A 25,810-nucleotide genomic window follows, 5' to 3' on the forward strand; every position below is an offset into this window, starting at 1 on the left:
TGACAGTGGTAGGGGGGAAGATGTGGTTGTAGTAGTGGTGGTTAGGATGATGTGGTGGTAGTAGTCAGAGTAGTGGTGGTGATAGGGATGAAGATGTGGTGATGATTGTTATAGTAGTGTTGGTCGGGATGATGATGTGGTGGTGGTGGTGGTGGTAGGCATGATGATGTGGTGGTTTAGAAGTAGTGATTGTTGGGATGGTGATATGGTAGTAGTTGTAGCAATGTGGTGGTAGGGATGATGGTGATTTTTTTTCTTACAGAAGCAAGTAATAATTCCATCCAAATATAGAGATGAATCCGAATTTCCCCCAAAATCTGTATTATCAATCCAATCAGTGACAGGTCAGTAAATGGGAGTTAAAAAAACAAAACAAGGTGAAACTGAAAGCATTATTTCACAGTGCATTATATGAGCAAAGCATTAAACAAAGTCAATCCTGACACACATCAAAATGAAACACTTTACCTGCTTGGCCCTTTCAACAATAACATCCTGAGAGCCAGTGACAGTTTCATAAACAGATGCGATGGCTTGCCTGGATCTTCCAGGGGATGTGCTCTGAGATTTAATGCTCTTGGTCGCGATGGGCTGATTGCTGAAAATCAATAGCAACATAAGTACAAAAGTATAAAAATTGAGTAAAAATATAATGTATGAGATAAAATTCAAATATCGAATTTCCAAACCAGCATTATCAAACTAATAGGACCAGGATTCAAAATAAGAAATTTTTTTTAATAATTTTTTTTTAATGACATGGTGCAGGGTGTTCGGCAGAATCTCAGACAGAAAATCCTATCTAGCATTACCAAATGAAGTCATCCGAATATGTAATAAAAAACACAAATGCACATCCATTTGTAAAGCCATCATTGTGACTTTCAACATATAAGTAACACATAAGCCTCTTTATATACTTCTACTAATACTAACAAGTTGTTAAAGATGGCAGTGGTTAGTCCAAAACATGCTAAATAACCAGCTTTAGTTCTGAAACATTTCAATCCCATAAAACTTTGTCATAGTTAGATCAATAACAGAAAAAAATAATGAAAGAGTCCAGTCCAACTGCCTTAATTTAGATTAGGACCATATTACACTAGCTACCACAAAAGATGTCATTTCCGTGGCAGAAAACTAAAAGCTCATACTTTTATTTTTTTGTATCGTGTATTTGTTTGTTTTTGTTTTTAAGGGTTTTACGGCGCTTGCAACACATTTAGGTTATATCAGCGCCAGTAAAAAGGAAGAAAATGGGATAGTAAAAAGTTTTAGAATTACATTAAAGCATCCAAGAAAAAGTAAGACAAAGGGGAACTGGGAACAAATAGGGATCAGATGTAGATTCCAAGAGCATACCATCAATGTACTTAGTTTGAGATCGCCAATAAGTCTCATCAGGACACAAGCACGGCCCCCACTAAGAGGAATACACTCAAATGCTCACATTATAAATTATAAAAAATATAATAATACATAACAGAGAGAGGATTTACAAGGAAAAAAATATCTCCCAAAACAATAACTATGCATTTGACTGTTTCCCTCCCAGCCAGGACCCCGACCAGGGTCAGGACAAAACCAAGTAATCGCATTCCAAGACAAAGACAGAATGCAAGTTGGAAAACAGATATAGGGGGATAGAAGACACAATATGTACCTCCCTGCCCACTATGGGAGGTAGGAACCCCACCCAGTATCGTGTATTTAGAGATTTTAAAAACTGGGTCACAACCATTGATACATCAAAATGTACAGAAGTCCTATACTATATAATTACATAGGACCAATAGTTTATGAATAGTCAAAAGACACAAGGATTCATCCCAATGTGTCAGAAAATTACAATGGTCATAATTTGGAGATTTGGATATTGGGAGAGAAAAAAACAAGACTTCAATGTGCCACAATGCTTTCTCAATTATTTAGATGATTCCTATGCTTTTATGGATGATGCGTGAGAACAATAAGTTACTAGTGGCTAATGAAGCAGTGTATCACACATAGAAGGTAAAAATCATTCCTTGCGCCATTAAAACTGGATCAAACTGGGTAACAGGTTGTCTTTTTTTTATTCTTTTAATCGGGAAGTGATGAAAATTTAAGAAGAGAATAGAGACAAATAAAGAGATTATTAACTTTTAACTTTTTTAAAGCGCAATATCCACTAAGGTGCTCATGTCGTGAGTTATGTAATTTACATGTCATTTAGTATGATCATATAAGGAATATACTATTTCATCATACTGGTGACCAAAACATTTACTTTCACAAGTATTTTTGGAAGAATTTCGACCGACTGTATAAGTTGGAATATTTACTTACATCAATTGGCAAGCAAAAATTCCAAGTTCTGGAAAAATGATTTTGCTCTCATTTTCTTATTGATGGATTTTCAAAATTCAAAACACATTTTCCATGACTATCAGAATTCTTTATAAATGTAGTAAGAGAAACAAATTGTAAATATCTATAAATTGTCTCTTGTTGTAACAAAATACACAAGCATTATTGTGAAATAAATAAAATAATGTTTAAAATGCATAGCTGCCAATATGGCATATCACTTGAGGGGGACTTTTCAGAGATTTAGCTAAAATGCGGGAGATTGCAGTTTTACTGACACAAAGATTTACAGCAATATGTTTTAACAATGATAAGATTTATTTTCTTTGGTGTAAAACAATGGTCTTCCAGCTGTAGTATTTAACTAAGCCTCGCCATACTGGGAAATTCCTACTTATATTCTTTGACAAGACAAAAAAACATCTAAAAATGGTGCATACTTACTTCTTTTAAACCTAACCAATTACAAAAGCTTGCATAAGTTTTTTAGTTTGTTTTTTAAATCAGAATCAGATCAAGAAAAAACATTTGTAAAAAAAAAGGATTGAATTTATATTTCACAAATTTATAAACGGAAATAACCAGTATCTAATTTTCTGCTTGAATGCCCCCCAATCAAAGACGTGGATTTAATTTCATTTTCACTCAACACAATCTATGTAACAAATAATGAAAGTATCTGAGAACACTAAAAGTATAATTCATGCTTACATCCATATTTTTATACAAATCTTCAAATATGAAAGGCTCTAGTGAAAAAAAGGTATCATATAATTAACTGAATTTTTTTTAATAGTTCAAAATCAATCATTTATGACAGAGGTATAATTGGTATGTTAATTAAAGAGCTAAATAGGAATGAAGAATATGCGCATCCATTGAATCACTGCTCATCAAATTTCTCCCAAAAAAATGATTTTTCTAAACCGGAAACGGCGAAACAAACTGACATCAGACTGAATTTACAAATTTTTCCAACCAACCAATCTATTCTAAGGGTCAAATTTCTGACTTTATCCAACAATTTGACCTCGCTAGACATCCTGATGGTGACAAAGAAAATGTTCAAAATTGCAAACCTTTGTGATGATGATCCTTTATGGACATGAGTGGATTTGGCATCCCCACTCTTTGTCAAATGTTGTTGTAACTCAGAAGATGAGGATGTAACTGATGGAGAGGTTATCAAACTTGTGGAGACAGAAGAAGTATGCATGGCTGAAATAGAATGATGATAAAGTTCAAATTTAACTTATTGATTATAAATGTGGAAATTCAAATCTAAGGCCCATTAAATGTTATAAACCATCAAAAAAAGTAAAGCATAATTTTTTTTCGTTTGTTTTTAAGGGTTTTGCGATGCTTGAAACACTTTTGGGACATTTCAAAGGAGATTGGATCAAATAGATTCAAAGAGCAAACTATCAATCTCCTTAGTGTGAGATCACCATAAGTCCCATTCAGACAAGCACAAGTACCCAATATACACAAAAACGCTTACCACAGGTTAAGTTAAGGCCAATCAAATTCCTTGAAAATCACTCTAGTACAAGTTGAGATCCAATTTCCCTGAACACCCCGAATTCAAAGCACAGTTATTTAGTGACATGGGTTATTTTGCTAATTTCTCCCAGCCAATCCTCGGTGACAGAAAAAAAAATTCCAGACGCAGGTGAAGCAATAATTAATTTAAATGCTGGAAATAACAGGACAACTTTCACTTTCATCCCAAATGTATATTATAAATATTACATTCAAGACAAAAAAACCCAACTATTTCAGTACATGATTTCCAAATACTAATACTATATAGGTTCAACCTCCAAGGACTCCAGCCACCATCAGGATAAAACCAAGTAATCTCATTTCAAGACAAAGAAAGAAAGCTACTTTGAATTTTGAAAATTTACATCTGGTAAAAATATGACCTGAGTTTTGTTTCACCATCCTCATAACATCATGTTAGAAAAAAAAAAAAACTTTTTTAAGACATAAAGACTTCTAAAACAATTATGAACATAGTAACAATAATCTATGAAAACATGTTGAAGATTGCTACTTGTTCTGCATCAAGTTTTTATATATATATATATATATATATAAACCTACAACAAAGCATACATGGCTGAGTGCATACATAAAAACAAAAATCATGTTGACTTGTATAAATAAATGAAAAATCTCAGGGACACGAACAGACTGGTGCAAAAGTTCTGATCTTTTAAATGAGGCTAGAAAGCATACAATCAGTGACTGAATTGGAATCAAACTTGGCCTTAGAGGAGACAACATGTGGCACGTTGAGGTAAAATTAGTGGAAAATATTAGTTATTTCCCCTAAAGTACCTATGATAAAAAAGCAACATTGATTATTAAAATACATAGATGCAGAAATAAAACTGAAGAGCACATCAATTGCAATAGTTTTCTTTCCTATTCCATCCATTGCAAGTTGAACAGTATAGCCATGCATCTATATATGCTAATGCAGATCTAATTTTATAATAGTCACAAGGGTGAAAAAAATCTTTCATATTTTGCAAATTCACACAAAGTTTAAAAGAAGAGAAAAAATAAATTAAATTAAAACTACAACTTTGAAGAAATCAAACCAAACCATTTGAAAAGAAATGTGAAATTTTAAATAAGTAGAAGTTTAAACAGTAAAAAGAAATTTTATGATCAAATCAAATACCAAAGTGTTTCTCACTTCAAATAGAATGAAACCCATTAACTTAAAATCGATCTACCAAGCAGTTTGAATTTATGAACAAACACCATCTTTGGTCTAGGAATGAAAACCAGAAATAGAGAATACGGAATTAAGAACTGAATAATGATTTTTAAATATTTTATTTGGTATAAAACAAGACCTCAAAATAAAATTTTAAAACACCAATGATGATAATGCCAATATCAAAAGCAGCAATAAAATAAACCAAAATGGAAGAAAATGAACACCATAGGGCAGGGAACAGAATTAAGACATGATACTCAGATACCCTTGACATAAGCAGACAGTTGTCTGAGAAAGTCGTCTATCCCTGCAGAGGCGGTGAATTTAGGGTTGGTTATTGAGAAGGGAGAGGCAAGGATGTGGCTACTACCTTGCTGACTAAGAGCTGAGACTGATGGAGGAAGTGTGGTAGCTATAGCCACAGGAGTGGCAACAGGAATATTGCTTCCGGAGCTTGTCAATACCTTCACCTGAAATGTAGATCAAATCAGACAAGTTTAAGACAACAAAAAAGTAATACTACTTCAAAACATAAACATCTCACCTAAATTAAATCAAGACGGAAAATATTCCAAATAATTATTTAAAATTTGAACAGCTTTGCAAATTGTTTGTGATTGCAATCATCATGACAGATCCATATGATTTTAAAAAAAAAAAAAGGGGGCGGGGGAACGTTTTTGTTTTTAAGGGTTTTACGGCGCTTGCAACATATTTAGGTTATATCAGCGCCAGTAAAAAGGAAGAAAATGGGAAAGTAAAAAGTTCTAGAATTACAATTAAAGCACCCAAGAGAAAGTAAGACAAAGGGGAACTGGGAACAAATAGGGATCAGATGTAGATTCCAAGAGCAACCCTCTATGCACTTAGTTTGAGACCACCTATATGTCTCATCTGGACACAAGCACAAAATCCAACAAAGAGGAATACACTCAAATGCTTACATTATACATTCAAAATAACATATATAAGAATACATGACAGAGAGATGATTTACAAGGAAAAAAATATCATCTCCCAAAACAATAACTATGCATTTGACTGTTTTCCTCTAGCCAGGACCAGGACAAAACCAAGTAATCTCACTCCAAGACGAAGACAGAAAGCATATTGGAAAACAGATATAAGGGGATAGAAGACACAGTATGGGAGATCAGAAACCCCACCCAGGGAAGGGAAGGGAGGGGGGGGACGTACACAATTTAAAAGTAAATAAGAACAAATGGGTAGATTTTAAGAAACAAAAGGATTAATGCAAATGCTAACCTCATCGTTTATCCTCTTCTCTTGAAGCCTGTCATCTTCATCATCACTATCCAGTTTACTACCTTCCAAGAAACTGAGCAGTGGCTGAGTGGGCCTCTTCCTCCAAGTCAAGAACTCTACCATATTGCCTCCAGCTTGCAAATAAAAAAGCTCTGTCAGATGATCTCTGTATTTTAATTTTACTGCTCTCATTTTACATCGTTTATGATTTGAAACAGATCGCCTCATTGAGGCAATTCTGTTGCTTGAAGTAGAAGTCTCCTCCAATTTTATCTTTTTAGGAGATGGTCCACCAGAAATAGGATTAGGGGCACCCCTGGTAGACAGAGGTACAGAAGCAGATAATGGGGGTTTGACATCTTTCAATGTCATAGTGTTTGATGTTGAGGATGAAGATAATGCTGATGAGGCAGGCTGTGGATCACCTGATATTTGTCTAATGTTACTCATAGTGGCTACTAGTGACACATTCTGGTTGGATATGGGGTTGGCCAGACCTCTTGGGCCCAGGTGATGGATGGTTGCTCCAGTTTGCTGATGCGGCTGACGTCGCTGCTGCAAAAGGCTTTGCTTTCGCTGTAGCTCCAGCACAGCTGCTCCCTCTGGGCTTGCTGCTGTGACTAATGTGAGAGGGGTTCCTTGTAAAACTTGCTGTAAGCTTTCTGCAGTGACACACGATAGACCAACAACACCTGAAATTTAGATAAGATAGTTTAAAAGATTAGATTCATAAGCAAATTATACCAAAATGTGGGCGTCCTTGAGATAATCAGTCGCATAATGAAAAGCTTTGAACAGAGATGTTGACAATTTTAGTCAAGAGGTCAATTTTTATGGAAAATGAGTTCTCAAAAAGCGTTAAATCAAACATTTTTCTACATATTGATGAGATATTTTAATTGAATTCTACACCTAAATTAATTAAAGATAAAAAAATTAAAGATAATTATTATACTTAATATCAACTCTTGTCAACTTTGGAAGCCATTTTCTCAGAATTAAGGTTTCACACCCTAGCCCATGCATATGACCATAACTTCATGAAAAATCATCCGGTTTGCTTCAAATAAAGATTAAAATGCTCCGGAGACATTAGGCTTTTAAAAATGCACACACAAAAAAAAAAACGCAAAACAAAAATTTTCACCATGCGACTGATTATCTCGGGGATGCACACAAATCTGACTTTTGTTTGCACCACCACCCTGTAAGGGGACAACAACCAAACATTGAAAGACCCAGATTTTCAAAAATCTCATGAGAGATTTTAAAATGTCAAGGCTCTGCTATAAGAGAGACAACAGCAATTGTAATTACCTGAAGCAGGTATTTGTCTCTGAATAATATTAATGGCTTGTGGTGAAATGATACGAGTGTTAGCAAGGCAAACAGCAGGAGTTGCAGATGGCTGGCCAGAGATAGCTCGAGGAACAGTTAATAAAGTGGAAAGTTTGGCTCCACTGCCAGCTGATGTAACCACTGAAAATAAAAGTATGGCAAGGGATAGAAAAATCAGGATCGAAAGGAAAAATATTGAACTGCTTAATTTCATTTGTGAAAATCGATATAAAGGAGCAAACACCTTTGGCAGGGACAGTAATAACTTTTTTTTTTTAAAGAGAAGAGGGTTTACCTAGTAAATAGTAATAAATAAATATGAAAATGAACTATGTAATAATTTCTTTTTCTTTTTTCAAAAAAATATATACCAATTGTAGTTGGCTGTCCTTTATTAAGCCTCGCCAAACTTTGAATCTGCCCTGTAGTCAGTTGTGTTGAGTTGCAAGTGACCCGAGCCTGAGAGACTGGCTTCTTCACCTCCTCGCTCACATTATTCTTTTGCATCTTGGCTTTTCACCTGCAAAAATTGTTTTTAAAATATCAATACAAACACATAAATGCTCATTTAAATTTTTTTTTTTTTTTTTAAACTAAACAAGAATGTTTATCATGTACGATAGAGAAGTGAACTTTTCTTCTTCTTCCAGTTTTAAAGAGAAGACATAGAAGCATTGTGTGGGTGATGAGAATAAAAATCTTGAATTCTTTCAGATTTGGAAAATTTGAATCTGAAGAAATTCTTTTTGGAAAACACAAAACTGCTCTTATAACCTTAACATCAAAGGCAATGCTGATCAAGAACTTGCTTTCCAATGATGTAACATAAATGTATACAGACAGGGCTGCCTTTGTGATCAAGAGGACAGTGGTATATACTTTTGAGCATTTATATTATTTTATGCATTCAAAGATGGGATTAGAAAATCATAGTTTCCGAAAATTGTAAATTGTCATCAAATATAGGTGGAATTGAAAATCATGGTTTCAGAGGGAAAAGTGGATCCACTCGGCTAATCACTGGAATCAAAAATTAATTCTATATAAAAGTCACTGGTTAATAACAAATTTTCGACCTCAAAAAGTGGCAAATTCAAGAAAACAATCAAACAATCATTTTTTTAAACTTCATACTGACAGGTTATGGGTGCGACTGAGTCCCTGGTGGTATAACAGGGTTAGGGAATAGGTGGACCCCTCCCTCCTGAAGGTTCAGGAGACAGAACCCATCGGCGAGGGTTACACGCTCTGCTCATCACCCACCCACCTCAGTCACTCTGTAGTGTGGTGTCTGCTGTATCCCCTATTATTACTTAACCTACCCTTTAGCTCATACTTATGGAGAGATGACCTTCACCAGCCTTAGTTGGCAATCGTCAAGGACAGGATAACTCCAAATTCAAATGAAAACCTGGGTAGACCAGACTCATAAGCCTGGAAAGCCACTAGTCTAGGAGAGACAACTCCAAATTCAACCCTGATCCTCCAAGCGTGGGGGTTAAGCATAGGGCCAACAACACTGTCTTGTAAAGAAGACAATAGTTACAAAAGCATCTTATAAAAAACGATGAATAATCACTACCTTTATGGCCAGAGAAGGGTTCAATATTGGAGCTTATGACGGCGTATAGTGAAAGCAGAAAGGAAGCTACAGGACTGACCCCTCCTCTCTCTCCCAGACACATCTCCAAGATGGAATATCAGAACTATGTATGAAGCGGAAGAGCAGCTCAAATAGCAAAAGTAATGAAAGAATATAAAATTTCGATATTTGGATTATCAGAATTACGATGGAATCAGGCTGGAGAAACAAGATTGGCATCAGGAGAGTATAATATATTGTATTCTGTGCATATGTAAGAGGATGCATACCACAGAGGAGTAGTAGCACTGATGATGACACCTGAAAAGACACTCCCTCATTGGATGGGAAACGGTCAATGCAAGAATCATGACTGTGAATTTTTCAATAAATAAACCAGATATTAGGCCCAGTATTACCCAATGTTATGCACCAACCAATGTGGCAGATGATTATAAAAGGGAAGTTTATTAACAGTTACAATTTTAGATAAGCAACAACCTAAGGATGTGCACGTTATGATGGGAGATTTCAATGACAAAATTGGCAATAACACTGGATACAAGGATATAATGGGACAGGTAAATGACAACAGTGAAAGATTGTTGGATTTGTGTGCCCTCAATCAATTTGTCATAGGAAGTAGCATCTTGCCCCACAAGGATATCCATAAAATCCATGCTCGACAAAATCATCTGGTTATTGAGTTTTTTAGTCTCATTTAGTCACCGGTAACCACAGGTGATACCAGCAACATGTAGGTATTGACGTTATTGTGCTGTTCTATACCTTTATTAGGCAGCTTAGTGAACAGGAACAGCGGGAGTCAAAATTGTGACCCAACTCGCCCACAAGAAAATTGTGACTGGAAATTGATATTCGCGTTTAGGGGGATTCAATTAAAGATGCATAGCTTCGTTATAAAGAATATCGCAGATAATTTGGTATTATTTTCCTCATTCAATTTCCTTTTAAATGGTGCCAAGTAACGAAAAATCCATTAAAAATTTCAGCAGTTATATGAAGTAAAAAACTTGGAAATTTTCAAATACGTTTATTTTTTTTATTTACAGGTGTTTTCTAAATAAAAATTCTTGTTTTTAGAGTAACATCTAAACTTTATTCCTGCCAAATTTAAAGGCTCTATATCTCTGCACAGACACTTTTTAAATCTGCGCCAAAATGCCATGTTTTCATTCTCTTCTCATCATGGCTGCCCAACGATATCGATATCTTTTAATTTAGTTATTTATTATTTCAATTTAGCCCTTAACATTATTATTTACTGTTTTTAATTGAATACATACTTTCCAACTTTGCTATGGGCATTTTATCGTTTTTAAGTTATTTTAGTTTCTTTTTTGTAAATTCCGAAATTAATAATATCAATATTTTAAAAATACCAATTGCTTTAATTTTATTTCATTTTGCCATTAAGTCATCAAGTTTCTTTCCCATATGTTTAGATATTTTTGCCATCTGTATTCACATTCTAAAGGTCTTTATAATTATGGTAAGAAGTTTTATTAGTTATAAATCTTGACAACCAACACATAGAGGGGTGGGGAATAAAATTATGTTAATTGTCAGTCCAAATTATGTAATAATAATAACAATAAACCCGAAGTGGTTAAAATTAAAAGCCAGAACTTTCCTTCCAAATAAAATAGACAAACTGCCTTTGTGTGAATCCTTTTCAATTTGTTTCAACTTTTTCATACTGATATTTATGCAATCAAAATGCCAGAGGTAAAAATAAAATCATGTCATTACGCAACATGTTTATATCTTTTCATTTAATTTCTGCCTCAAACCCTTCTTGATTCTATGTATGAAATCAAAGAGGGGAATTATTTGCAATTGTTTCAGTGAGATAGGGGATAAATCCAAAAGTGACATATCAAATTACGTTTCTTATGTATATGAATATGTGATTATGTAACATTTGTGTCATATTATGAATAGACTGTATTATTTTGAAATTTGTATCATCCTCTTTATATATGTAAATGCATTGACATTGTCCTCGATAAGACAAACATTTTGGTATAAAATCTGCTGATAAGACTGTTGACTGTTTTGACCAATTTTTATTAAAAGCACGCGATTGCAGTCAAAACTTTCAAATGATACTTTTGGGGTAAAAATCAGTCTGAAATTTCAGACTTTGAACTAATTTCTCAGAAACAAAATTCAAACTGTTTTGTAATCAGTGTTGTCAGCTCTTTCATGTGACATTGGTTTCAAGTGTGTGAGTTACCTTTATGTTATCTAAAGGCTAAACTAAAATCCCTTGATTTATGAAGTTCAAGTTCAAGCCTACATGGTTTTTGCTATGGCTATACATTTAGTTATTTAGATAGAGACATGAATTCATGAATAATGGATTTTGAAACAAAAAATTGGCACCTTTTCCCGATTAATTCAAGTCATATATTAGGAAATTTTAAGCTTTCATTAATCCATCAAGATTTGCTCTAGAGTTTTTAAAATGCTAATTATATTTTGACAAATTGAGAATAAATAAACGCCTGGGCCTGACATAATTGTAGCCTACTGACAATGATAATTCCCGACAAAAGTAAAAGTAAAAGTAAGATCCACGGTGAAAATACAAATTGAAAGAGATGCTGCTAGACTAGAGTTGGAGAGCTTTCGGTCGGAAGGCCTACCCAAAATAAAGCTTGATCTCTGCTCTTTAAAAAAGCCAGGGCCTACTATAATCATACTATACAGATACTGTGTGTGTGAATTGTGAAAAATAACAGCGATTTTCCATTTGTGAAATTAGGCAGTTTAATGAGCAGCAGCAATTGCAGTCAAATTTTGACCCAACTCGCCCATAGGAAAGTTGTGACTGGAAATTGCCGTTCGCGTTTTGGGGGGTTCACTTAAGGATGCATAACTTCGTTATAAAGAGGAATATCGCAGATATTTTGGTATCATTATTTTCGTCTTTCAATTTCCTTTTAAATGGTGCCAATTAAGGAAAAATCCATTAAGAATTCCAGAAGTAGTATTAAGTTAAAATTTGGCAATTTTCAAATGTATTTATTTTTTTATTTACCGCGTGTGTTTTTAAAATTTAAACGCTTGTTTTTAGAATAACATCTAAACTTTATTCATGCCAAATTTCAGGGCTCTATATCGATGCGCAGACACCTTTTAACTCTGCGCCAAAATGCCTTGTTTACATTATCTTCTCATCATGGCCGCCAGGCGATATCGATATTCATATCGATATTTTAAATTTAGTTATGTATTATGTTAAATTTAGTCCATAATATTTTCAGTACTATTATTTACTATGTTTTTATTTTGAATACATACTTTCCAACATTATTTATAGGCATTTTATAGTTTTTGTTTTAAAAGTTCGTATATTTCTCTCTTTGTGAAATCCGATATTAATAATATCGATATTTTAAAAATACCAATTGCTTTAATTTAATTTAATTTTACTTTGCCATCAAGTCATCAAGTTTCTTTCCCATATGTTTAGATATGTTTATCATTTGTATCCATATTGTAAAGGCCTTAGCCTAAATAATTATTATGTTAAGAAGTTCTATTAGTTTTGACTCCCCCATACATTGAGAGAGAAGGGTGGGGGGGGGGGGGGGGGGATAAAATTATATTAATTGTCAGTTCAAATGATGTAATAGCAATAAACCCAAAGTGGTTCAGCAGAATTTTTTAAAAGTATTAAAAGCCATAACTTTCCTTCTAATTATAATAGGGAATCTGTTTCAATTTATTTGAACTTTTTCAATCTACCATTTTATTTATATGCAATTAAATTGCCATAGGTAAATATAAACTCATTATGTCATTACACAACATGTTTATATCTTTTCATTTAAATACTCTCAAACCCTTTTTTATTCTCTATGTATTAATTAACTCTTTAAGATTCAACCCGACAAAAACCGACACTGGCATAATATTCATGGGCGGGGTAGTCAAGACTGGCCTCAGTAAGTAAAATCCAATCGTTGTGAAGGAAATGACAGGCCCTGTCACTGCCGCAGGGTGTTTTCAGCTTTGATTTTTATAAATTTGCCGACAGAAAAGAAAATACGTTTCAGAAATTGCGATTTAAATCCTATTTTTTTTGCGGGTGAAAATCATTGACATTGCACTTTGTTTGGTAAAAATCGGTAAAAAATTACGACTTTGGTGATGAAAAATGACATTGAAGACAATTATTGTAAACTTTTAAAATATTATGAATAATTTATAACTCCCTTATTTGTGGGTCGATTTTGTCATTCGAGGTATCAATTTTATTGTAATAAAGAGATCGGAACTTCAGAGTTATTTTTTCTGATGCGAAATTATTACTTTGTAATTTTAGCACCAAGAAAAATAGTCGGTAAATAAATTTGTTACACCTCTTTGATAGACCGCCGGGGTCCGTTCGTGTAGAATTGTGAATCAAGCATCTCAAAGTCTTCGACCAATCACAGGCTATCTATCCAGCTGGCCGAAACAAAGACGCTTCTCCCCGTCGATGTATTACGCTATTGTTATGCAAGGAATATAACACCTTATTGAGTAGGCCTAAAAGCTAAAATCTAAAAGTAAAAAATATAATTCTGAGGAATTTGAAAGTCACATTGCTGAAATCAGCTTGAAAAAAGAAGTACATTGGTCTTTGTTTCATAAAAATCGGTTGAAAACCAACTGTTTTACGAATAAATTTGATTTTGAAAATTGCTTTTGTTTATTTTAGCTTTTTTTATTTATCGGCCGATTTTCTTGATTTTTATATCATTCTTTATATCTCAAAGAGACGAGATCAGTGATATACTTTGTTTGTTTCAAATGTAACTAGAACATAATTTGGCTTTTTTACCTATCGACCATGCCTGGATAATTTATTCAACAACGTGGCGATGTGACGCAACTATTCCATGGCCGTCTTCCACTGCATCGACGATGATTCAATTCATTGTTGACGGCTGTTGACACGTGAGCTGTCAGAACGACCAATCGTTGAAGGGTCAAGATGCTCAGTAGCCAATCGTTCTTCGGTCAAAAAACTTAAGAACTCACGAGAACAAAAGTTTGAAATGTGGTGATGGACGGACCTATGAAATCGTTTCTGGGCGGAGTTTAGCCATGAGTGACCGTAGAAAACGAAAAGGCGACTACAGATATCAAAGAGTAGGCTTATATCATCAAAGGATGTCTACATGATTGACATGGCCATATAGGGAACTCATTATCTACTCCCCCAAAAATAATCTGAACACGAGAGGGTTAAAAGAGGGTGATTATTTGCAATTGTTTCAGTGAGATATTGGGGATAAATCCAAAAGTGATAGAGCAAATTCTTTCTTACGTCTAGCCGAGTTTTTGATTATGTAACATTTGCGTCATATTATGTAATAATGTGTTAATTTGAAATGTTTATCTTCCTCTTTATTAATGTAAATGCATTGTCCTCGATAAGACGAACATTTTGGTATACAATATATGATAAGAACTCCATATTGACTGTTTTAACCATTTTTTATTAACATCGACATCACGCGTTTTCGGTCAACTTTGCAATGGTAATTTTGGGGTAAAAATCGGTCTGAAATTAGGACTTTGAACTGCCATAACTACATTTCTAAACAAGATAGAAACAAAATTCAAACTGTTTTGTAATCTGTGTTGCCAGCTCTTTCATATGACATTGGTTTCAAGTGTGTGAGGTACATTTAGAATTTCTATTAAACTCCCTAGTGAAATTGGGTTTAAAAAAAAGAGCGCTTCGGCTTCACTTTTTTGGAGTAAAAATCGAGACCTGCCTTCTATTCTAGACCAGGCTGAAAACGGATTACCTAGCCGAGATAATAGTGAAATGTCTTTAAAATCTATAAGGTGAATAAAAATGAGGCAGGTGAGTCAATCTTTTGTTCTTTTTCTTTTAGTTTACGCGTTTAGAAACAAAAATATCAGGTGGTCATCGTGCAGTCGGCAAAATAATGCCCACTGCGCATGCGTTTGGTACTTTTTTATTCCAGACGCCATTTTCTTTCTCATTTGTCCTGTCTCTTACCATGAATTTTCACAAGTTTCTCTCACATTTGCCAATCAATCTGGCCAAAAAGCCCATTTCCAACCTGGATTTGCGCTTAATCAAACATTTTTATCCAATGGACCAGTGACGCATAATATATTATAACAAAATTTTGGGTTTTATTGCATCAATACGAGCACAAAACTCCTCGCTAACGAAGTAGGATTTCCCAATGTACTCGAGACAAACAAGGATGAGGTATCATATGCAATTACAGAAATCGAGTATTTCACTTCATTTCATGTGACACGTGCTTCTTAAATTTTGTTGAAATTAATTCATTTCCTTTGTTGTCCTTAATGTCTAAACTATGCTGAATGCATTTGGTATCCTCGATAGTCACATTATTATTTATGCAAACATACCACAAATATTTAAACCTTATTAATCCATAGTCGATTATTTTTTATTGGCGAAATGGGTAAAGGAAAAGATTTTTTTCCTGACTGCGCATGCGCTCTAAACCTTCTGCTTGTCCATTCATTGGTTGCTATTCTCGATGGCGATTTCCCCAGTCCATAATTCCCTCCCAGACCCACCATCAGTTTTGTTGTTTTGTTGTTGTTTTGTTTTTGTTTGTTTTATAGTGGGTTATTTTTTTATTATTTTTTTTTTTGTTTTTGCTTCTTTTTCTTGTTGATTTGTTTGTTTGTTGTTATTTTTATTAAATCAATTGGGAGGGGGGAGGTCGACGTGCACTTATTTGCAAGTCTGATATAATCCAATTCATTATGGACTCATTATTATATCTAGTAATTGTAATGGAAATGTCAAATAATGACGCAAAATATTGTCCATTACAAAAATAATAAACTGGGCCCAAAATTGGGATCCTGTTTCAGGCCTGGATATATGTACACGTCGGGGATGTATGGTTATGTTTCTATTGTTTTGTTGTTCCTTCTTTTCTTTCAGCATACAGCAGCGTGTCTGGAGAAAGCTTTTTTTTTTTTTATGTCAAGATTTCAATACTGCCCTCTGATCGTGACACAAGGCAGTCCCTGTCAGCTGCACTTCTCTGTTGAAAAAAAGTGGGCGATCCCTGCTTACGCATGTATAAAGTGGCCTGGTCGAGCACAAGCCTATGTTTGAGACAAAGGATTCCTTTTGCGCTCACAAGTATTAATTAACTATATGATGGATTACCGTATATCGCATTAAGTTCCAGGCGCTCACATGAAAACGTAAATTCCTGCTAAATCCCCGGCTCACCGTGTAAAACCCTCTCTTATGGTCTGCCTCTCATGTGTTCTCGGCGCGTCCTTTCTTTCTTATATCTTATGGACTCGGTTCAAATTTTGACACTCAAGCTTCCTTATCTTTAAACGATTTATCATCGCCGGAGATGCAGATCATACAACAGGATGTAGCCGGACTTTGCGTTTTCATCGGTCCGCCTTGTGTGTAACAAAATGCGATGTCTCCTGCATTCTCCGCGCGTCCTTTCTGTCTTAGAACTTATGGAGTACATTCAAATCTTGATGCGCCTCATGGGAGATGTTGTGGTTGTATTTTGATCATGTAACTTTTACGACGAAAACGAACATACATTTTTTTAAACAGGGGTTTAATTATATAGCAATTCCCACTAAATTAATCCAAAATGCTTTCCCGGGGCTCCCAAGCCAACAGCAACACTCAACATGAGTACGAAACATGACCCGTGTAAATGGGTATTTTTACACATTTTCTTTCTTGATTCTTTAAGGGACACCTTGCTACCCTCGATTTATACATAAGAGAAAGTAAGAAAATAGTCTTTTCCAAATGATTCGACTTAATGCGTCCAAGGACGAGACTCGAGTCCTGGACCTACTTGTCACAAGCTCTAAGGTGCGGCTATGTGGTCTCGTGGTATGACACTCGCCTTCAGATCGGAATGTCCTGGGCTCAAGTCCTGCTCTGAGCGGCCCATGGTTGAGCCCTTGGAATAAAGCTATTTGCTCACATTACCTCACCGTACTCGGGCGTTCTGTTTTTCGGGAATGTGTAACGTATAAGCGGAGTGTGCGATTATCCGATGCACGATTAAGTGGAGTGAACTGTACTACTACTACTACTACTACTACTACTACTACTACTACTACTACTACTACTACTACTACTACTACTACTACTACTACTACTACTACAAGTAGGTACTACTACGAGACACCACTAAGCGGCACGTTTGGTTATGCTCATCGCAAGTTCTTGACAGGAACGAACAATAAATACGGTACGACGATAAACTGAGCGGGCGTGGCTATGACCACTTTCTCAATCGTTCGTTGTCTCTAATCGTCGTTGCGCGTCCTCTGTACCAAAAATAAAGAGAAGAACCGCTAGACCTACCCATACCAAGTTCGAAAAAAAAAAAAAAAAACGGCAGGGGAAGTCGGGTGCTTGGTATGGGTAGGTCTAGCGGCTCTTCTCTTTATTCTTAGTAGTATTTGGTCTGTGCCCGACGTCTTTATCCGGAAGACGACAGAGGACGGCAGTGCCGGGTCGTCGGAGTCAGTCTCCGGTGTGGTTTAGCCTTAGTCATCGTCCTTACAACGCCCACTTTTCAACAAGAGACTAGAAAAAGTTCATGAAATCCGATTTTTTAAAGCCACGTGCTTAAGACTAGCAACTAGCAAGTAATTTACTTCTTCTTCTTCAAGTACCAAGTCTGTGCCAGACATCGGTGATCATGATACGCTATTCATCTCTTTGATCAGATAACCTCAGAAAACTAATATTACTCTTCTCTTTCTTTGTCACCCAGCTGTTCAAACTATTCAAATATGTTTTTCTTGGTCTACCTTTACTCTTTTTACCTTCTATCTTTCCTGGGAGAGCAAGATGTTCAATACATTTATGTCGATTTAAGTGTCCTAAAAATTGCATTTGTCTTTTTCTTATTGTACGAATTAAAAGCCTTTTAGTTTCAGCTTGCTCTAATACTTCTTCATTAGTTTTCTTCTCTGTCCATGAGATTCTTAACATCCTTCTAAGAAACCACATTTCTGCTGCCTCCAGTTTCTTCTAATGTCTTCTGTAATTGTCCAGCTTTCGCAGCCATATAATAATACTGACCATACGTAGGCCTTCAAAACCCTATGTTTTGTTGTCATTGAGATATTGTGGTTTTTAAAAATTAGACTCATTTTATTAAAACTATCTTTAGCTATTGCAATTCTTCGTTTTATTTCTGTGTTGCATCTGCCATCTGAAGTTATTATGTATCCAAGATATTTAAATGCCTGAACTTGTTTTATAGTTTTTCCATTGCTTATTAAGTTGCATATTGGATTTCTTTCTCTCCTTGATACAACCATGCATTCTGTCTTTTTTACATTTAAGTATAACCCCATACGTTCACTCTCTGTGACTATTTTATTGAGGAGTAGTTGTAAATTTTCTTTTGAGTCTGAAATTAGTGCGGTGTCATCTGCATATCTTATATTATTGATATTCTCACCATTGATTTTAATGCCTGGGCTATCTCCTAAAGTTCTAATAATTGTTTCGCTGTAGATATTGAAAAGGTCTGGTGACAAAACACATCCTTGTCTAACACCTCGTTTAATTTGTATATATTTACTTAATTCTCCTTCAATCCTGACGGCTGCACTTTGTTTCCAATTTAAGTTTCTAATAATTCTAAGATCTTTTCCGTCTATGTCTAGTCCTTCAAGGATATTAAATAGCTCACAATGACTTTATCAAATGCCTTTGAGTAATCAATAAAGCAAATAAATAAGTCTTTCTGGACTTCAATACATCTTTCTATCAACATTGATAAGGTGAAAATAGCATTTCTTGTACCTTTGTCGGGGACAAATCCAAATTGAGTTCTTGATATCTCTGGTTTTATACTTTTCCTCACTCTGTTCATTAGTACTCTTAAGAGAATTTTCGTGAAGTGACTCATAAGACTAATCGTTCGGTGTAACTCGCATTCCATGGCCCCTGGTGACTTTGGAAGTGTTATAAACACTGACTTTAATAAATCATCTGGAATTTTACCACTGTCATATATCTTATTCAATAGATTTGTCACTGTGTTTAAACCTAAATCCTCTAATGTTATGATAATTTCCATTGGGATATTATCAGGCCCTTTTGCTTTGCCTAACTTCATTTTTTTGATAGCTGCTTCTATTTCTTCTTTTAAAATTGGTGGCCCGTCTATCTCTTTGTTTATTGTTAGTTTTTCTCTTTCATCATAAAAAAGTTCAAGCACAGGATGCATAAAAGCTAAAGATGGCAATGTTTTGATGGATAGAACAGATGTGTTGAATAGATGGTCAGAGTATATAGAGGAACTTTTTTATGATGAAAGTAATTTACTAGACTAGTAAATTACTAAGCGCTGGTCAACGTTCGACGTGGCCATGACAAACAATGTGGTGTGTAACTTGAGGTCGTTCAACACACTAAAATGGTTTTTGATCAAATAAATATTGACATTTGACATGCGAGGATAATCAAGGGATTGTACTCATACACAAGTTGTGTTACTAATCCCATTAATAAATAACTGAGTTAACTCTCTTATTCTGATATTATCCCAACGCGTAGAATAAATTCCTTGTCCCAACGTAAATGGAAAAGTTGAATAGTCCGTCTCCTTGGTCTGACACTTCCCTAAAAATTACGATACAATACAAGGTGACGATCGCGCTTAATGAACGTTAAAGGTGAGCTGTAAGTGGTACGCAAGATAACAAATGATCTCATTATTGGTTGTATTATTCAATACAACAAACTGTTCATTTTCTTTTGGGGGGTCGTCGTGTATTGAGAACTATAATTTTTAACAACGCCACTACCACATTATCTCATTCATCTGTAGTGTTTCATTCATCCTGTCTTGTCGATAAAGGGGAAACCCGAAACGTCAATTTTATTTGTTTTCTTATATTAAATTGAAGCTTACAATGTTATTGATTTCTTCGGGCTTCGAGCAGCAAAATTTACATAATAGCGCAAAAGTCCGGCAAATTCCTTCTTTTTTTTTGGACTCGTAAACCAGGAAATTTTAAGTATTTTTCGGTTAAACTGGACTTAGTTGACAACGATCTTCGTGTACTTACTACAGTAAATAGTACACGAAGCAACAAAAAAAAAAAAAAAAAAAAAAAAAAAAAAATAAAAAAACAAAAAAACAATTAAAAAAAAAACAATATGTGATAACAAGTTGGGGAAAAAAAAAGTAAAGAAAAGAAAATATAAATAATGCACGTTCGAATCGACGTGTGCACCTCGGCCCGAGTGCTTTCGTTCTATCGTAAAAAAATCACAGTAGGTAGAAGAATATGTATATGTATATATATATATATATATATATATATATATATATATATATATATATAATATATATATATATAATACGCAAGATGTAATTATATAGTTGGCAAATTCTTTTTTTAATTTTTTTAAAAATTTTCTTTTTGTTGTTGTAAAAATAAGACTCCGAAACCACTGGACCAATAGTCACCAAGTTTTGCATGAAAATCAATTTCTTAAGATTTATAACATAACATAACATATGGTATTGGGCAAAATAGGATAAAATCCCTTGAATGCCGTTAATATTAATAGTAATGCCATAAATCAATTTTTTTTTTAAAGATTACAATAATGATACACGTGGTAACGATAATATTTCAACTTAAATGTACTCATGTATATGTGGTGTACAAACATATATCTTTAGCCATGACATGCAAAGCACACACACACACACACACACACACACACACACACGCATATAGAAGATAACCATAATAATATAATAATGCATAATATATACATACAAGATTGAAAGCCATGTCAACAGCAGTACAAACAAGTATTATTCGTCATATATAAATCTCCCATCATATAATTCCCTGTCTACTAACACCTTGAAATAATCCATAGATTTTGCATTCTTTGTTTCAAACAAGGAATTTACTTTAGAATTTAATTCTATGGTTTCAAATTTAAAACTTTTCCATTTCTGGACAATACGAATACCGAAACAGTTTTGTCTTATGTTTGTTTTACATCTAGAGACAAAAATCTTAAACTTGTCCCCTGTAGTAAAAGTAATATTAGAATATGAAAAAAAAAATCAACCATTTCCGCTCTTAAAACTGGGAAAGAGTTCTACGATAAGTAAGCGAAATATATAAGATATTAAATTCTGAAAATATATCTCCGTGACCAAATAAAAAGCTCCGTGGAGTTCTTAGTAGAAAAATGTATTGTCTAACATTTGAGCTCAATTCTTATATTTTGAGCTGATCGACTAATTATCACGTTCATTGAACGGGCGGGCAACACACACACACACACACACACACACACACACACACACATATATATATATATATATATATATATATATATATATATAACAACAAAAACCATGAAATAATAGTGCTCAACTGTTTGATAAAAGGAGCTATTTATAAAACATTTCAAGTATAATTATGATTAACTTCTACAATATTGGAAATTTGCCAACGTAACCGTCATTTATCAAATAGCAAGATAAACAAACATGTAGGTTTATAGTTATAGAATCAATTCTCAAAGACAAAATTCATGAATCCTTTAGAATATCACATTTTAAGTAACTTTCAGTACTGATAGAGAGAAGCGCTCTTGTCTAGGGCAAGTTATTACATGTCAAGAAAGATTGTTTTCTTTTGTTTTTAAGGATTTTACGGCGTTTGTGACACATTTAGGTCATTTCAGACCAAAAAAAAAAAAATATTAAAAAAATTGAGGCTTTTTATAAAGGACAATTTCCAATAAATTTGCTCAAAGCGCTCTACAAATTGTCCCTGGTCAACAGCAGCAATTAACGTCTAGGACGGGACATGACGCCTGTAAGGCGATGTTACATCTGTTTTCGGACAGAGACAACGCTGTTAACGGTCAGGTACTCATTTTACACCTGAGTGAATGCGAGAAAAGAGCCTTCTCCAAGGACTCAACTATGCGCCAGGACCTTCCGATCCGAAAACGAGTGTCATACCACTAGACTACATAGCGACACAATGTTCTTATTGGCTGATACCGACGTTCCCCGAGTACTTAGATCACCCAACTGACACAAAGAGAAACATACACTTTTTAAAAGTACCAAGGACAACTATACTGAATAGTAATCCTTGAAAAGTACATAATATTATGTCACCGGTGAACATAATCATAGACATGAAAAGTCCACGATTGCTACGTGTATTTCCCGTTGACTTACAAATCTCTTCAAAGAGGTGTCACAAACAATATATCGAAGAAGACGATAAAACGAAAACGATATCAAAAGTAAAGTTGAAGAAGTTGAAGAAAATTTCAGCTCAGCATAAGTTCTGAATAAATAAATCCACTAAAATATGTTATTTACAAAGTGGTAAGATTAAGTGATTATACAAGTTTATTGCGTTTATAAATGAATGATACAATGTAAACAAAGAGTGATTCCAAAGTTGCAAATCTGTCAGCGATTTTCGAATGCGATATATCGAATCGTGCTGGACACATTTCGATTCCATTTCCCGATTTGTTTACTGTTTACACAACAAAAAAAGGATACATTTCCATCTCAGCGTATGTGTAACCCAGAGAAGGAAACAACAGAAGGTTTGCTTCACTATTTTCATTTTTGTTGTTGTTGTCTACAAACAAAAGGATTAGGTTTATTAGAAGCTTAAAATTTGTTTTGTTTGTTTGACCAGACGCTTATATATTATTGTCCCTCAATCAAACTCAATCTCAATATCGAGAGTTTTTATTTTTATCAACGCTGCGTTTTATCAACAAAGTCCAAAGCTACTGACTATAGGGACTTGGACATTAAAAAAACCCAACTGAAATAGCTCTTTGTTTTCTTTATCACTGGAAAGAGCTTGAAAAAACAAACAAAATGACACCTTATTTATAAAAATCCCACCGTTCATTGCGGAGATATTCAAATTTAAAGGTCTCAATTATTATGACTAATGGCCGACAATACTTTTTATAACGTTGGCATCTCCTACTACAGGAGATCCATCTTTACTCAGGCGCGCAATCTTCTCGATTCCAGATCCCATATTATACATTGGTCCAGCGAGAAGACAATTGGAGGCTCAAAGGAGGTGTTAGTGTTAACGTTTACGCTAGATAGATAAAACTAAGGACAAAGAGCCTTCGAAAGCAAGAATATAAGGATCATAGAGTGTGTTACTAACACTGTTAGTGATAGTGGACAGTAGTGGGGTGAATTCTGGAGGTAGGGGTGCTGTATTTGCACAACATCTACAAACGATTGGGACTACCGAGACTGCAATGAGGCAGGTAGACAACTTCACTCATGGATGGACTGTAACGATGTGCACCTAGTGTATGATCCTGTGGCCAAGGGTATGTTCAGGGGCACCTGCCATAAGAAGGGGGTAGAGCCCTGACATCACCCTCATGATGAAGCGAGCGAATGGGGAACCATTGCAGGTTAAGCGGACAGTCCTTGGCCAACACAGGCCGTACTTGTCACAGCTGGGTTAACAATCCCAAGGGTGCAGTCTCTGCAGATGGAACTTCAGCAAGGCTAACTGAGAACTTGGAGGAATTTACTTCCTATATCAAGCAGGTCTGCCCTGCTATCCCTCTATCCCTCCCAAGTCCAAGAACATAACCAGATTTAGCAAAGCGCTATCCGCTCCATTCCACAGGGCAATGGAAATTCTACTCCTGCTGGACTGAGGAGTCAGAAAAGTTGTATAAAGAGTACCAGCAGACCCAGTCCCAGGATATAACCGATAGACTACTTCAGTCTCTGGCAGAAGGAAGGAAGCAACGGTGTCAGGAGACTGTCTTGACTTTACACACTCGAGCTGCCATGCTTGGCAACTGACAAAGAAATTGGATCTTGACCGGAATACTCAGTGAGGACGTCACCAGACTCAAATCCTACTTTAACAAGTGGTACTTAAAGATGAACACTTCCCAAACCGTGGCTACTGCATTTCGCTTATGTAGTGTCACACCGGTAAACTGAACAGCCTTGTCAGGGACCACTTTCTCCAATACAAGCCGAATCCTAAGTACACAGGGGTTACACTGGACCGCAGCCTTACCTATTGGATGCAACTCAATGGAGTCTTCTGAGGAAGCTGGCCGGATCAACTTGAGGTGCTAATCAAGCACTCCTGAGGACGTCTGCCCTGGCACTATGCTATTCCACTGCAGAGTATTGCTCTCCAGGGTGGGCTTGAAGCAAGAACGTTGAGAAGGTAGATGTAAAACTTTGCAAGTCCATACATATAGTGTCAGGAATGCTGGCAATCCCACCAGTCCAGTTTCTTTGGATAAATCGAACTTTTATTTAAAAGTTTGTATTTGTAATGTAATTGACAGACATGTATTTTTCTTCCTTTTTAATGGCGCTGATATGACCTTAATGTGATGCAAGTGCAGTAAAACCCTTAAAAACAAACAAACATTTCTAATCTGGAACTCTGCAATCCGTTTGTCTCCATTATTCGGACAGGTCGATTGGGGACAAATTTTTTCTTTTTCTTTGTACATTGTCATCTGGGAATTCTTGTTTTCGGATCTGAACACCTGCTTTGGATCAAGCCATTACAATATAGAGGATTAATGACTCTAAAATCCCATCATTTCACTGACCGCCTACTCTAGTTCAATACAATTGACAAATGATTGAAGTATAATCTGATGTAAAATGCATTGTCACATCCAATTAAGGTGAGGCAGGTAAACTATTAGTCAATCCAATCCAGTCACTAGCAGACAGCCCTGCCTCTATATTCAAAGTGGCGATACAGTGAGTGTGTGGAATAATCAACAGTTGTCAATCATGTGTGATTGGTCAGTTTACACAATCCAATGGATACATTCCAAACCAGTCGCTTGATATTGTTATTGATGTCATTGTACATACAAAGCCTATTGTTATTAAGGTGAAGCCAAGTTTTAATGTACGCTTCATCTGGTCAAGGTTTAACGTCCCTTCTTTTCAAACGTTCTAATAAATTATGAATCTATTTTCCCATTGTCATGTCCCTCAATTGCTCATCAAGAATAACAATTCTTGAAATATTACTACAACTTCAACATGTCAGCACATTCAGTAAAGAGAGGAAGAGTCGAGATACCACCATAAGCCCAACAATTAGTAGACATTGACATGGATGTGGAAATCGACGCTGATAATACTGATGATTAAGTCATTGACTATGAGGCATCAACATCACAACTAATGAAGGTATTGAAGGAAATGACAGTGACCAAGAAATGCTAATTATCACCAACAAAAAATTTAAAAAAGAGGGTTGTTACCTCAGCAACATCTCTCTGAATTCTCAATTAAAGAAATTGACCAAGTAATCAAGTTTCTTGAATAACCACATACGGAAGTAACAACGATTCAAATAAATCACTCATTGGCCAAAGATGAAAGCAGTACAATCCTATTTTTGTTTGCTGTAATAGTTGGCTT

General features: G+C 35.2%; 2 protein-coding genes across 2 annotated transcripts in view; one reads left to right on the plus strand and one right to left on the minus strand.

The window, feature by feature from the left end:
* LOC144969418 (uncharacterized) overlaps nucleotides 1-15,521 on the minus strand; it is an 81,258-nt gene extending 65,737 nt beyond the window's left edge. Inside the window, exons 1-7 of the mRNA XM_078908529.1 lie at nucleotides 15,325-15,521; nucleotides 8,062-8,210; nucleotides 7,670-7,831; nucleotides 6,353-7,044; nucleotides 5,352-5,556; nucleotides 3,429-3,567; nucleotides 469-598 (exon numbers count right to left, since the gene is read on the minus strand). Coding sequence (XP_078764655.1) covers nucleotides 469-598; nucleotides 3,429-3,567; nucleotides 5,352-5,556; nucleotides 6,353-7,044; nucleotides 7,670-7,831; nucleotides 8,062-8,197 — 1,464 coding nt within the window. The 5' untranslated portion in view covers nucleotides 8,198-8,210; nucleotides 15,325-15,521. The remainder of the gene's footprint in view (nucleotides 1-468; nucleotides 599-3,428; nucleotides 3,568-5,351; nucleotides 5,557-6,352; nucleotides 7,045-7,669; nucleotides 7,832-8,061; nucleotides 8,211-15,324) is intronic.
* A 7,039-nt stretch (nucleotides 15,522-22,560) lies between these two features.
* The window catches only part of LOC144969070 (small integral membrane protein 14-like), a 16,103-nt gene continuing 12,853 nt past the window's right edge, over nucleotides 22,561-25,810 (plus strand). Inside the window, exon 1 of the mRNA XM_078908081.1 lies at nucleotides 22,561-22,950. The gene's annotated coding sequence lies outside the window, so the exon portion shown is untranslated. The remainder of the gene's footprint in view (nucleotides 22,951-25,810) is intronic.

Source organism: Berghia stephanieae, chromosome 3 (assembly GCF_034508935.2).
Source record: "Berghia stephanieae isolate SIO BIC M18660-M18661 chromosome 3, UCSD_Bste_1.3, whole genome shotgun sequence".
Lineage (NCBI taxonomy): Eukaryota > Metazoa > Mollusca > Gastropoda > Nudibranchia > Aeolidiidae > Berghia > Berghia stephanieae.